The sequence below is a fragment of the Schistocerca nitens genome, chromosome 3 (assembly GCF_023898315.1).
Source record: "Schistocerca nitens isolate TAMUIC-IGC-003100 chromosome 3, iqSchNite1.1, whole genome shotgun sequence".
NCBI lineage: Eukaryota > Metazoa > Arthropoda > Insecta > Orthoptera > Acrididae > Schistocerca > Schistocerca nitens.
This window is the reverse complement of record NC_064616.1, coordinates 461,378,462-461,394,220: the sequence shown is the minus strand read 5'-3', so window position 1 is coordinate 461,394,220 and position 15,759 is coordinate 461,378,462. Positions and strand designations below refer to the sequence as shown.

Here is a 15,759-nt window from a genome sequence, read left to right as displayed (position 1 = left end):
CTTGCTCTGTATGCAGATTGAATAACATCGGGGATAGGCTACAACACTGTGTCACTCCCTTCCAAACCACTGCTTCCCTTTCATGCCCCTCAACTCTTATAAATTCCATCTGGTTTCTGTACAATTGTAAATAGCCTTTGGCTCCCTGTATTTTACCCCTGCAACCTTCAGAATTTGAAAAAGAGTATTCCAGTCAACATTGCCAAAAGTTTTCTCTAAGTCTACAAATGGTAGAAACGTAGGTTTGCCTTTCCTTAATCTATTTTCTAAGATAAGTCATAGGGTCAGTATTGCCTCACATGTTCCAACATTTCTATGGAATCCAAACTGATCTTCCCAGAGTTCGGCTTCTACCAGTTTTTCCATTAGTCTGTAAAGAATTTGTGTTAGTATTCTGCAGCAATGGCTTATAAAACTGATAGTTCGGTAATTTTCACATCTGTCAACACCTGCTTTCTTTGGGATTAGAATTATTATATTCTTCTTGAAGTCTGAGGGTATTATGCCTGTCTCATACATCTTGCTCACCAGATGGTAGAGTTTTGTCAGGACTGGCTCTCCCGAGGCCGTCAGTTGTTCTAATGGAATGTTGTCTACTCCCGGGACCTTGTTTCGACTTAGGTCTTTCAGTGCTCTGTCAAACTCTTCACGCAGTATCATATCTCCCATTTCATCTTCATCTACATTCTCTTCCATTTCCATAATATTGTCCTCAAGTACATCACCCTTGTATACACCTTCTATATACTCCTTCCACCTTTCTGCTTTACCTTCTTTGCTTAGAACTGGGTTTTCATCTGAGCTCTTGATATTCATACAAGTGGTTCTCTTTTCTCCAAAGGTCTCTTTAATTTTCCTATAGGCAGTATGTATCTTAACCCTAGTGAGATAAGCCTCTACATCCTTACATTTGCCCTCTAGCCATCCCTGCTTAGCCATTTTGCACTTCCTGTCGATCTCATTTTTGAGACGTTTGTATTCCTTTTTGCCTGCTTCATTTACTGGATTTTTATATTGTCTCCTTTCCTAAATTAAATTCAATCTCTCTTCTGTCACCCAAGGATTTCTACTAGCCCTCGTCTTTTTACCTACTTGATCCTCTGCTGCCTTCACTACTTCGTCCCTCAAAGCTACCCATTATTCTTCTACAGTATTTCTTTCCCCCATTCCTTTCTATTGTTCCCTTATGCTCTCCCTGAAACTCTGTACAACCTCTGGTTTAGTCAGTTTATTCAGGTCCCATCTCCTTAAATTCCCACCTTTTTGCAGTTTCTTCAGTTTCAATCTACAGTTCATAACGAATAGATTGTGGTCAGAGTCCACATCTGCCCCTGGAAATGTCTTACAATTTAAAATTGGGTTCCTAAATCTCTGTCTTACCATTATATAATCTGTCTGAAACCTGTCAGTATCTCCATGATTCGTCCACGTATACAACCTTCTTTTATGTTTCTTGAACCAAGTGTTAGCTATGATTAAGTTGTGCTCTGTGCAAAATTCTACCAGGTGCCTTCCTCTTTCATTTCATACCCTCAATCCACATTCACCTACTATGTTTCCTTCTCTCCCTTTTCCTACTGCCGAATTCCGGTCACCCATGACTATTAAATTTTCATCTCCCTTCACTATCTGAATAATTTCTTTTATGTCATCATACATTTCTTCAATTTCATCATCATCTGCAGAGCTAGTTGACATATAAACTTGTACTACTCTGGTAGGCGTGGGCTCCGTATTTATCTTGCCCACAATAATGTGTTCACTATGCTGTTTGTAGTAGTTTACCCACACTCCTATTTTTTTATGAATTATTAAACCTACTCCTGCATTACCCCTATTTGATTTTGTATTTTTAACCCTATATTCACCTGACCAAAAGTCTTGTTCCTCCTGCCACCGAACTTCACTAATTCCCACTATATCTAACTTTAACCTATCCATTACCCTTTTTAAATTTCCTAACCTACCTGCCCAATTAAGAGATCTGACATTCCACGCTCCGATCCGTAGAATGCCAGTTTTCTTTCTCCTGATAACAACGTCTTCCTGAGTAGTCCCCACCCGGAGATCTGAATGGGGGACTATTTTACCTCTGGAATATTTTACCCAAGAGGACGCCATCATCATTTAACCATACAGTAAAGCTGCATGTCCTCGGGAAAAATTATGGCTGTAGTTTCCCCTTGCTTTCAGCTGTTCACAGTCCCAGTACAGCAAGGCCGTTTTGGTTAGTGTTACAAGGCCAGATCAGTCAATCATCCAGACTGTTGCCCCTGCAACTACTGAAGAGGCTGCTGCCCCTCTTCAGGAACCACACGTTTGTCTGACCTCTCAACAGATACCCCTCCGTTGTGGTTGCACCTACGGTACGGATATCTGTATCACTGAGGCACGCAAGCCTCCCCACCAACGGCAAGGTCCATGGTTCATGGGGGCGGGGGGGGGGGGGGGGTTTAAAGTATATAGCAGTCAAAAATGGGCATCAAGCCTTGTACAAAGACTTTATAAAAATAAAATCAATAAAAATATAAATCTCTGACACTCTACAAAAATAGCTTTACTGTTAAAAAATACTGTTCAGAAATTCTCTACAGTCTAGGTGACATTTTATATCATATAACTAATTTGTTTAAAAAATATAACTTGTCTGCACCCTGCACACACACACACACACACACACACACACACACACACACACACACACACACACACACAAATGACTGCTATCCAAGGCTGCTCAGGCTAGACTGAAACTGAAAAAATGCCTTGAACAGGAACAATAATTCATTGTGGAGTGGGGAAGGGGGAGGTATAGTAGGGTACGGGTGGGGGAAGAAGAAACAGTGCTGCCTGGCAGAGAGTGCAGGTGCTTGAGGTGGCAGGCAAGGCTACCACATGTAGTGTCGGAAGGCTGTGGGGGAGGGAGGGAAGGGAAAAAAGGGAGGAGAATGGAAAGGAGAAGAGAAGGGGAAACAATGAGTGGGTTTATTGGCAGAGGGCTGTGCACAATGATTGTGGGGACATGAGTTGTGAGGAGTTGATAGGACAGAGGGGCCAGAAATTGGGAGGAGGGTGTGGGGATAGTAGGTTACCTGCATGCCCCACCAGGCAGTACTGTTTCCTCTTCCCCCACCCATACCCTGCTAGCCCTCCCCCTTCCTCACTCCACTATGTACTGTTGCTCCCATTTGATGCGTTTCAGTTTCGGTCTGGCCTGAGCTGCCAGAGATAGTGGTTGTGTGTGTGATGTGTGCTTGCTTGTGTGAATGCATGCATTTTTCTCTTTTCTGATGAAGGCTTTGGCTGAAAGCTCAATGTGTAACAGTCTTATTGTTGTGCCTGTCTGCAGCTCAACATGTCATCATTATAGTGAGCAGCAGTTTATCCTTTTCTGTATATTGACAGTGTTATTTAGAATTTATGAAGTATTTTCTGTTAACAAATATTCATTAGGGTGGCTGCTCATTAATGTTGACAGCTGATTGGTTATAATGCCTACATAAACTGCTGCACAGTATTTACAGAGGAGTCAACATATCACCAGACTGTTTTCACAGTTAGTTTTGCTCCTTATTTGATGGGGAGGGGAGAACATGCCTGTAATGGAACTGGAATAGGATGTGCTGGGTGGGTACAAAGGACAGGTCTTGCACCTGAGTTTCCTCTGTGTCAGGGGACTGGAAGTAGGTGTAGCATAGTGATGGGTCATGGTTTTTGTAAATTGGATCACTGGTAGAATACCTGTTTGAAAGATATGGGAAGGATTTGGGAAGAATGTTCCTTACTTATGGGCATGATGTTTGGTAGTTAAAGCTCTAGCATAGGAGTTGGTTAAGTCTGGAGTGATAAAGCAAATATAACAATGAAAATAATAAATTATTGATAATACAATATAAATGGATAGATACAAAAAATTTACTCACCAAGTATGGCACGGAGAACATACACACAAAAGGATTTAACTTTTACTAGCTTTTGGGTCCGGTGGCTCCACCTCCTGGCCGAAGGGTTGAAGAGGAAGGAAGAGGAGTGAAGGAAAAGGACTGGAAAGGTGTAGGGAAAGGGGTGCAATTCAGAAAAGTCACCCAGAGCCCCAGGTCAGGGGAGACTTACTGGACAGACTTTCCTTCTCATTCCATGTAGAGTCTCCCCGGACCCGGGGTTCTAGGTGACTTTTCTGAATTTTACCCCTTTCCCTACACCTCTCCAGTCCTTTCCCTTCACCTCTCTTCCTTCCCCTTCAACCCTTCTGCCAGAAGATGGAGCCGCTGGCACCAAAAGCTTGTAAAAGTTAAAACCTTTTGTGTGTGTATTCCCCTGCCGCCACTCGGTGAGTAGATTTTTTATCTGTCCATATATATTATGTGATCAAGTAAATAATATGGAGTGACGAAAGTATGGCAGCTTTTGGAACGTTTCCTACAGTGCACTGCTTGTAAAACTGAATCCATGTTGTGTGGATGTAACAATTAAACAGCAACCTGTAAATTGCTTTTTTTTTTAATCAACTGTTTAGATAGTGAGAGTAGTCAGTAAGTACTCAAGGTTGTGAGTCATGTATGGATCACTCAGTTGATAGAGGACCTTCCTGCAAATGCAAAGACCCTGATCCAAGTCTCGGTCCATCACACAGATTTATACAGTCAGAATGTTGCAAACCATGAGAAATATCATCCGCTAAGTGAACATTTTGTGTGTGTGTGTGTGTGTGTTTTTTTTATGTCAGAGAGATATTAAAAATAAGATACTTTCATCAACACTGATTACTGTTGATAATACACCAAGTGGACTTGTACAGCTGTATCACAGTCTGATTTTATTATCTAGGTAATGGACCACTTATCAGTATAGGCTCTACGTGTATTCCATATCTTTAAACTAAATTAAATTTGTTCACTCAGTAAATGTCAGTAAAGCATACTGCTCATGACTGAGTGCTTTACCTTTTAAATATCCTTCATGTCTGCCTGACGTATTTTCTTTCTCTTATGTTGTTTCTCAAAGGAGAAATTTAGCTTTTGTTCCCCCTTCCCATTGGTGGGGAGGCTTGCGTGCCTCAGTGATACAGATAGCCATACCGTAGGTGCAACCACAACAGAGGGGTATTTGTTGAGAGGCCAGACAAACGTGTGATTCCTGAAGAGGGGCAGCAGCCTTTTCAGTAGTTGCAGGGGCAACAGTCTGGATGATTGACTGATCTGGCCTTGTAACACTAACCAAAACGGCCTTGCTGTGCTGGTACTGCGAACAGCTGAAAGCAAGGGGAAACTACAGCCATAATTTTTCCCGAGGGCATGCAGCTTTACTGTATGGTTAAATGATGATGGCATCCTCTTTGGTAAAATATTCTGGAGGTAAAATAGTCCCCCATTCGGATCTCCAAGCGGGGACTACTTACAAGGGAACCTCCCCATCGCACCCCCCTCACATTTAGTTATAAGTTGGCACAGTGGATAGGCCTTGAAAAACTAAACACAGAGCAATCGAGAAAACAGGAAGAAGTTGTGTGGAACTATGAAAAAAATTAGTAAAGTATACAAACTGAGTAGTCCATGCGAAGATATGCAACATCAATGAGTATAGGACTCAAGGAGGGCCGTGGTCCCGTGGTTAGCGTGAGTAGCTGCGAAATGAGAGGTCGTAGGTTCAAGTCTTCCCTCGACTGAAAATTTTAGTATCTTTATTTTCGCAAAGTTATGATCTGTCCGTTCGTTCATTGATGTCCCTGTTCACTGTAATAAGTTTAGTGTCTGTGTTTTGCGACCGTACCGCAAAACCGTGCGATTAGTAGACGAAAGGACGTGCCTCTCCAGTGGGAACCGAAAACATTTGATCGCAAGGTTATAGGTCAACCGATTCCTCCACAGGAAAACACGTCTGATATATTCTATACGACTCTGGTGACGGCATGTGTGTCACATGACAGGAATATGTTGTCCACCCACCTAACTTGTACACTTGGCGAATGGCTAAAAAGATTCTTCTACCTTGGCCGATTTAGATTTTCTTGTGGATTTGATAATCACTCCCAAAAATTGATGAAAATATAAGCGTTTGTTACATAAACTGAAAATAATAAGTTAAACTTTTCACACAAGGGTAGGTTTGAACCAAGGACCTCTCGGTCCGCATCTGCTTATGCTAACCACGGGACCACGGCGCTCCTGGGCTCACGTGAGCCTTGTTGTTGTATATCATACATATGGACTACTCAGTTGGTATATTTTGCTTATTTTTTCATAGTTCCACACAACTTCTTCCTGTTTTCTCGATTGATCTGTGTTCAGTTTTTCAAGGCCTATCCACTGTGCCAACTTATAACTAAATCTGAGGGGGTGCGATGGGGACGTTCCCTTGTTAGGAGGATGTTGTTATCAGGAGAAACAAAACTGGTGTTCTACGGTGGAATGTCAGATCCCTTAATTGGGCAGGCATGTTAGAAAATTTAAAAAGGGAAATGGATGTGTTAAAGTTAGATATAGTGGGAATTAGTGAAGTTCGGCGGGAGGAGGAACAAGACTTCTGGTCAGGTGAATGTTGTTGTTGTTGTGGTCTTCAGTCCTGAGACTGGTTTGATGCAGCTCTCCATGCTACTCTATCCTGTGCAATCCTCTTCATCTCCCAGTACCTACTGCAGCCTACATCCTTCTGAATCTGCTTAGTGTATTCATCTCTTGGTCTACCTCTACGATTTTTACCCTCCACACTGCCCTCCAATGCTAAATTTGTGATCCCTTGATGCCTCAAAACATGTCCTACCAACCGATCCCTTCTTCTAGTCAAGTTGTGCCACAAACTTCTCTTCTCCCCAATCCTATTCAATACCTCCTCATTAGTTACGTGATCTACCCACCTTATCTTCAGCATTCTTCTGTAGCACCACATTTCGAAAGCTTCTATTCTCTTCTTGTCCAAACTAGTTATTGTCCATGTTTCACTACACTCCATACAAATACTTTCAGAAACGACTTCCTGACACTTAAATCTATACCCGATGTTAACAAATTTCTCTTCTTCAGAAACGATTTCCTTGCCATTGCCAGTCTACATTTTATATCCTCTCTACTTCGACCATCATCAGTTATTTACTCCCTAAATAGCAAAACTCCTTTACTACTTTAAGTGTCTCATTTCCTAATCTAATTCCCTCAGCATCACCCGATTTAATTTGACTACATTCCATTATCCTCGTTTTGCTTTTGTTGATGTTCATCTTATATCCTCCTTTCAAGACACTGACCATTCCGTTCAACTGCTCTTCCAAGTCCTTTGCTGTCTCTGACAGAATTACAATGTCATCGGCAAACCTCAAAGTTTTTACTTCTTCTCCATGAATTTTAATACCTACTCCGAATTTTTCTTTTGTTTCCTTTACTGCTTGTTCAATATACAGATTGAATAACATTATGGATAGGCTAAAACCCTGTCTCACTCCTTTCCCAACCACTGCTTCCCTTTCATGCCCCTCGACTCTTATAACTGCCATCTGGTTTCTGTACAAATTGTAAATAGCCTTTCGCTCCCTGTATTTTACTCCTGCCACCTTCATAATTTGAAAGAGAGTATTCCAGTTAACATTGTCAAGAGCTTTCTCTAAGTCTACAAATTCTAGAAACGTAGGTTTGCCTTTTCTTAATCTTTCTTCTAAGATAAGTCGTAAGGTTAGTATTGCCTCACGTGTTCCAACATTTCTATGGAATCGAAACTGATCTTCCCCGAGGTCCGCTTCTACCAATTTTTCCATTCGTCTGTAAAGAATTCGTGTTTGTATTTTGCAGCTGTGACTTATTAAACTGATAGTTCGGTAATTTTCATATCTGTCAACACCTGCTTTCTTTGGGATTGGAATTATTATATTCTTCTTGAAGTCTGAGGGTATTTCGCCTGTCTCATACATCTTGCTCACCAGATGGTAGAGTTTTGTCATGACTGGCTCTCCCAAGGCCATCAGTAGTTCTAATGGAATGTTGTCTACTCCCGGGGCCTTGTTTCGACTCAGGTCTTTCAGTGCTCTGTCAAACTCTTCACGCAGTATCTTATCTCCCATTTCGTCTTCGTCTACATCCTCTTCCATTTCCATAATATTGTCCTCAAGTACATCGCCCTTGTATGAACCCTCTATATACTCCTTCCACCTTTCTGCCTTCCCTTCTTTGTGCCTGGGTTGCCATCTGAGCTCATGATATTCATACAAGTGGTTCTCTTCTCTCCAAAGGTCTCTTTAATTTTCCTGTAGGCAGTATCTATCTTACCTCTAGTGAGACAAGCCTCTATATCCTTACATTTGTCCTCTAGTCATCCCTGCTTAGCCATTTTGCACTTCCTGTCGATCTCATTTTTGAGACGTTTGTATTCCTTTTTGCCTGCTTCATTCACTGCATTTTTATATTTTCTCCTTTCATCAATTAAATTCAATATTTCTTCTGTTACCCAAGGATTTCTATTAGCCCTCGCCTTTTTACCTACTTGATCGTCTGCTGCCTTCACTACTTCATTCCTCAGAGCTACCCATTCTTCTTCTACTGTATTTCTTTCCCCCATTCCTGTCAATTGTTCCCTTATGCTCTCCCTGAAACTGTCTACAACCTCTCGTTTAGTCAGTTTATCCAGGTCCCATCTCCTTAAATTCCCACCTTTTTGCAGTTTCTTCAGTTTCAATCTGCAGTTAATAACCTATAGATTGTGTTCAGATTCCACATCTGCCCCTGGAAATGTCTTACAATTTAAAACCTGGTTCCTAAATCTCTGTCTTACCATTAAATAATCTATCTGATACCTTTTAGTATCTCCAGGATTCTTCCAGGTATACAACCTTCTTTTATGATTCTTGAACCAAGTGTTAGCTATGATTAAGTTATGCTCTGTGCAAAATTCTACAAGGCGGCTTCCTCTTCCATTTCTTCCCCCCAATCCATATTCACCTACTATGTTTCCTTCTCTCCCTTTTCCTACTCTCGAATTCGTCACCCATGACTATTAAATTTTAGTCTCCCTTCACCACCTGAATAATTTCTTTTATCTCGTCATACATTTCTTCAATTTCTTCATCATCTGCAGAGCTAGTTGGCATATAAACTTGTACTACTGTAGTAGGCATGGGCTTTGTGTCTATCTTGGCCACAATAATGCGTTCACTATGCTGTTTGTAGTAGCTAACCCGCACTCCTATTTTTTTATTCATTATTAAACCTACTCCTGCATTACCCCTATTTGATTTTGTATTTATAACCCTGTATTCACCTGACCAAAAGTCTTGTTCCTCCTGCCACCAAACTTCACTAATTCCCACTATATCTAACTTTAACCTATCCATTTCCGTTTTTAAATTTTCTAACCTACCTGCCCAATTAAGGGATCTGACATTACATGCTCCGATCCGTAGAACGCCAGTTTTCTTTCTCCAGATAATGACGTCCCCTTGAGTAGTCCCCACCCGGAGATCCGAATGGGGGACTATTTTACTTCCGGAATATTTTACCCAAGAGGACACCATCATCATTTAATCATACAGTAAAGCTGCATGTCCTCGGGAAAAGTTACGGCTGTAGTTTCCCCTTGCTTTCAGCCGTTCGCAGTACCAGCACAGCAAGGCCGTTTTGGTTATTGTTACAAGGCCAGATCAGTCAATCATCCAGACTGTTGCCCCTTCAACTACTGAAAAGGCTGCTGCCCCTCTTCAGGAACCACATGTTTGTCTGGCCTCTCAACAGATACCCCTCCGTTGTGGTTGCACCTACGGTATGGCCATCTGTATCGCTGAGGCACGCAAGCCTCCCCACCGACGGCAAGGTCCATGGTTCATGGGGGGGATCAGGTGAATACAGTGTTATAAACACTGTATTCACCTGACCCCGCCCATGAACCATGGACCTTGCCGTCGGTGGGGAGGCTTGCGTCAGGTGAATACAGTGTTATAAATACAAAATCAAATAGCACTGTATTCACCTGATCCCGCCCATGAACCATGGACCTTGCCGTCGGTGGGGAGGCTTGCGTCAGGTGAATACAGTGTTATAAATACAAAATCAAATAGGGGTAATGCAGGAGTAGGTTTAATAATGAATAAAAAAATAGGAGTGCCGTAAACTACTACAAACAGCATAGTGAATGAATTATTGTGACCAAGATAGATACAGAGCCCATGCCTACCACAGTAGTACAAGTTTATATGTCAACTAGCTCTGCAGATGATGATGAAATTGAAGAAATGTATGATGAAATAAAAGAAATTATTCAGATAGTGAAGGGAGACGAAAATTTAATAGTCATGGGTGACCGGAATTCGGCAGTAGGAAAAGGGAGAGAAGGAAACATAGTAGGTGAATGTGGATTGAGGGTATGAAATGAAAGAGGAAGGCACCTGGTAGAATTTTGCACAGAGCATAACTTAATCATAGCTAACACTTGGTTCAAGTATCATAAAAGAAGGTTGTATACATGGAAGAAGCCTGGAGATACTGGAAGCTCTCAGATAGATTATATAATGGTAAGACAGAGATTCAGGAACCAGGTTTTAAATTGTAAGACATTTCCAGGGGCAGGTGTGGACTCTGACCACAATCTATTCGTTATGAACTGTAGATTAAAACTGAAGAAACTGCAAAAAGGTGGGAATTGGAAGAGATGGGACCTGGATAAACTGACTAAACCAGAGGTTGTACAGAGTTTCAGGGTGAGCATTAGGGAACGATTGACAAGAATGGGGGAAAGAAATACTGTAGAAGAAGAATGGGTAGCTTTGAGAGATGAAATAGTGTAGGTAGCAGAGGATCAAGTACGTAAAAAGACGAGGGCTATTAGAAATCCTTGGGTAACGGAAGAGATATTGAATTTAATTGATGAAAGGAGAAAATATAAAAATGCAGTAAATGAAGCAGGCAGAAAGGAATACAAACGTCTCAAAAATAAGATTGGCAGGAAGTGCAAAATGGCTTAGCAGGGATGGCGGGAGGAAAAATGTAAGGATGTAAAGGTGCATATCACTAGGGGTAAGATAGATACTGCCTACAGGAAAATTGAAGAGACCTTTGGAGAAAAGTGAACCACTTGCATGAATATCAAGAGCTCAGATGGAAACCCAGTTCTAAGCAAAGAAGGTAAAGCAGAAAGGTGGAAGGAGTATATAGAGGGTCTATACAAGGGCAATGTACTTGAGGACAATATTATGGAAATGGAAGAGAATGTAGATGAAGATGAAATGGGAGATATGATACTGCGTGAAGAGTTTGACAGAGCACTGAAAGACCTAAGTCGAAACAAGGTCCCGGGAGTAGACAACATTCCATTAGAACAACTGACGGCCCCGGGAGAGCCAGTTCTGACAAAACTCTACATCTGGTGAGCAAGATTTATCACTCCTGACTCTACATCTCCTGACATCTGGTGAGCAAGATGTATGAGACAGGCAAAATACCCTCAGACTTCAAGAAGAATATAATAATTCTAATCCCAAAGAAAGCAGGTGTTGACAGATGTGAAAATTACCGAACTATCAGTTTAATAAGCCATTGCTGCAGACTAATGGAAAAACTGGTAGAAGCCGAACTCTGGGAAGATCAGTTTGGATTCCATAGAAATGTTGGAACATGTGAGGCAATACTGACCCTATGACTTATCTTAAAAAATAGATTAAAGAAAGGCAAACCTACGTTTCTACCATTTGTAGACTTAGAGAAAATTTTTGACAATGGTGACTGGAATACTCTTTTTCAAATTCTGAAGGTTGCAGGGGTAAAATACAGGGAGCGAAAGGCTATTTACAATTGTACAGAAACCAGATGGCAGTTATAAGAGTCGAGGGGCATGAAAGGGAAGCCGTGGTTGGGAAGGGAGTGAGACAGGGTTGTAGCCTCTCCCCGATGTTATTCAATCTGTATATTGATCAAGCAGTAAAGGAAACAAAAGAAAGTTTCAGAGAAGGAATTAAAATCCATGGAGAAGAAATAAAAACTTGAGGTTCGCCGATGACATTGTAATTCTGTCAGAGACAGCAAAGGACCTGGAAGAGCAGCTGAACGGAATGGACAGTGTCTTGAAAGGAGTGTATAAAATGAACATCAACAAAATCAAAATGAGGATAATGGAATTTAGTCAAATTAAATTGGGTGATTCTGTGGGAATTAGATTAGTAAATGAGACACTTAAAGTAGTAAAGGAGTTTTGCTATTTGGGGAGCAAAATAACTGATGATGGTCGAAGTACAGAGGATATAAAATGTAGACTGGTAATGGCAAGGGAAACATTTCTGAAGAAGAGAGGTTTGGTAACATCATTTGTAGATTTAAGTGTCAGGAACTCGATTCTGAAAGTATTTGTATGGAGTGTGAAAAGTGGATGATAAATACACTCCTGGAAATGGAAAAAAGAACACATTGACACCGGTGTGTCAGACCCACCATACTTGCTCCGGACACTGCGAGAGGGCTGTACAAGCAATGATCACACGCACGGCACAGCGGACACACCAGGAACCGCGGTGTTGGCCGTCGAATGGCGCTAGCTGCGCAGCATTTGTGCACCGCCGCCGTCAGTGTCAGCCAGTTTGCCGTGGCATACGGAGCTCCATCGCAGTCTTTAACACTGGTAGCATGCCGCGACAGCGTGGACGTGAACCGTATGTGCAGTTGACGGACTTTGAGCGAGGGCGTATAGTGGGCATGCGGGAGGCCGGGTGGACGTACCGCCGAATTGCTCAACACGTGGGGCGTGAGGTCTCCACAGTACATCGATGTTGTCGCCAGTGGTCGGCGGAAGGTGCACGTGCCCGTCGACCTGGGACCGGACCGCAGCGACGCACGGATGCACGCCAAGACCGTAGGATCCTACGCAGTGCCGTAGGGGACCGCACCGCCACTTCCCAGCAAATTAGGGACACTGTTGCTCCTGGGGTATCGGCGAGGACCATTCGCAACCGTCTCCATGAAGCTGGGCTACGGTCCCGCACACCGTTAGGCCGTCTTCCGCTCACGCCCCAACATCGTGCAGCCCGCCTCCAGTGGTGTCGCGACAGGCGTGAATGGAGGGACGAATGGAGACGTGTCGTCTTCAGCGATGAGAGTCGCTTCTGCCTTGGTGCCAATGATGGTTGTATGCGTGTTTGGCGCCGTGCAGGTGAGCGCCACAATCAGGACTGCATACGACCGAGGCACACAGGGCCAACACCCGGCATCATGGTGTGGGGAGCGATCTCCTACACTGGCCGTACACCACTGGTGATCGTCGAGGGGACACTGAATAGTGCACGGTACATCCAAACCGTCATCGAACCCATCGTTCTACCATTCCTAGACCGGCAAGGGAACTTGCTGTTCCAACAGGACAATGCACGTCCGCATGTATCCCGTGCCACCCAACGTGCTCTAGAAGGTGTAAGTCAACTACCCTGGCCAGCAAGATCTCCGGATCTGTCCCCCATTGAGCATGTTTGGGACTGGATGAAGCGTCGTCTCACGCGGTCTGCACGTCCAGCACGAACGCTGGTCCAACTGGTCCAACTGAGGCGCCAGGTGGAAATGGCATGGCAAGCCGTTCCACAGGACTACATCCAGCATCTCTACGATCGTCTCCATGGGAGAATAGCAGCCTGCATTGCTGCGAAAGGTGGATATACACTGTACTAGTGCCGACATTGTGCATGCTCTGTTGCCTGTGTCTATGTGCCTGTGGTTCTGTCAGTGTGATCATGTGATGTATCTGACCCCAGGAATGTGTCAATAAAGTTTCCCCTTCCTGGGACAATGAATTCACGGTGTTCTTATTTCAATTTCCAGGAGTGTAGTTTAGACAAGAAGAGAATAGAAGCTTTCAAATTGTGTTGTTACAGAAGAATGCTGAAGATTAGATGGGTAGATCACATAACTAATGAGGAGGTATTGAATAGAACTGGAGAGAAAAGTAATTTGTGGCTCAACTTGACTAGAAGAAGGGATCGGTTGGTAGGACATGTTTTGAGGCATCAAGGGATCACAAATTTAGCATTGGAGGCAGTGTGGAGGATAAAAATCATAGAGGGAGACCAAGAGATGAATACAGTGAACAGATTCAGAAGGATGTAGGTTGCAATAGGTACAGGGAGATGAAGCAGCTTGCACAGGATAGAGTAGCATGGAGAGCTGCATCAAACCAGTCTCTGGACTGAAGTCCACAACAACAACAACAACCACCCCTCTTTGCCCTTGTTTTGCTTTTCTAACACTTAATGTACTACTTTGGTTCATTTATTGTTGTAATGCATTGCAGAAAATTTTCACATATGCTTCCATCTTTTTCAGCTGGATATTCTTGTGAACAATGCTGGTAGATCACAGAGAGCAATTTGGGAAGACATTGATCTGGAAGTGGATAAAGCTGTATTTGACATTAATGTATTTGGAATAATCTCCCTGTCACGTATTGCAGTGAAATATTTTCTGAAGAGAGGGGAAGGACACATAGCAGTAACTTCAAGTTCTGCTGGAGTGTTTGGTGTACCATTTTCAGGATCATACACTGCATCAAAGCATGCTTTACATGTAAGTATTTTTGGCCAATCAGTGTGCTCACATTGTAGCTGGAGTTTTGGGAAATGGCTCTCCATAAAGTAACTGCATAGCATATTGTGAGGCCATGACTTTAATTTGGTAAGCTATTGTCTTATTATTTTAATTTTGCTTTCACTTTAAGTATATGTTTCTGGAGTGTGCTGGTATAAATTGTTTGGATTTGCATTATGGCATTTGTGTGTTTTAACACTAAAAGAAGTTCACAGCACAAAAATGATGCAGGAGGTTCTTTGAACAGTTCTTTTAATTCTCATAATGTATGCCAATCTTAACCTTAAGATGCCCAGTATAGTCTCTCATCTGTTCAGTTAACGAAGTTTGGAACAGAACTGTTCCATCCCTATGTTTCCATCCCTTGTTATGAATGAGCAAGATGGGGCAGTGGTAAGATATTAGACTTGCATTTGCCAGGATGATGGCCAAGTTACCATCTAAGCACACACATTTACGTTTTATGTGGTTTCCATAATTTTCTCAAGGCAGATGGCAGGGTGATTTCTTTGAAAAGGTCATGGCTGATAATTTCCGCAGTTTGGGCCTGGACCCTGTCTGTAAAGGTTGCATTGTCAACAGGATATTAAATCATCATCTTGCTTTCCTCCTTTTCTCGGGCAGTTGCCTATGTAGCAATATTTTTTATACCCCTGATCTGTCTCTGCTGAAGTCCCTATAAATTTGTACAGTGTGTCAGTGTTAACTGAGTCAGTATGGTTTTCTTAATTCATTGAACAATTGCATCCCATAGTACACTTTGTAAATCAAAGGTTTTGTTAGAATTTTAAATTTGCAACCTAATAAATGATCAACAGTAGTTGCAATCTGCACATAATTAAGTACCATAGTGAAATGTCCTGCCATACTTGGTCTGTAGAATCCTTGTTTAAATTATGTGAATTATATCACTTTCCCATTTTGGCTGCCATTGGATGAGTTGAAATATCCATTTATTTGCCTACATTTTTGTGCAGTTTAGGCCGTGTAGTCATTGTCATATAACTGTCTGAAATATATATCAGGAGAGACCTAGTTAACAACAATTGATTATTTAGTTGAAAGGGTACAAAGAGGTCTTACATAATATAACGTCTCAAATCATCATATAGGAGTTACAGTAAAGCATTCATCAAGTCACATAATGGTAAAAATGTAGGGATCTGGCCTAGTGTGTAATAAAATGAAGCACAAGAAAAAAAGAAATTGTAGTGTTAGGAGTCTTGGA

General features: G+C 42.3%; 1 protein-coding gene across 2 annotated transcripts in view; it reads left to right on the top strand.

The window, feature by feature from the left end:
- The window catches only part of LOC126248387 (dehydrogenase/reductase SDR family member 7), a 209,182-nt gene that overhangs the window by 146,156 nt on the left and 47,267 nt on the right, over positions 1–15,759 (top strand). For both annotated transcript variants that reach the window (XM_049949332.1, XM_049949331.1), the window contains one exon: positions 14,271–14,510. In XM_049949332.1, coding sequence (XP_049805289.1) covers positions 14,271–14,510 — 240 coding nt within the window. The remainder of the gene's footprint in view (positions 1–14,270; positions 14,511–15,759) is intronic.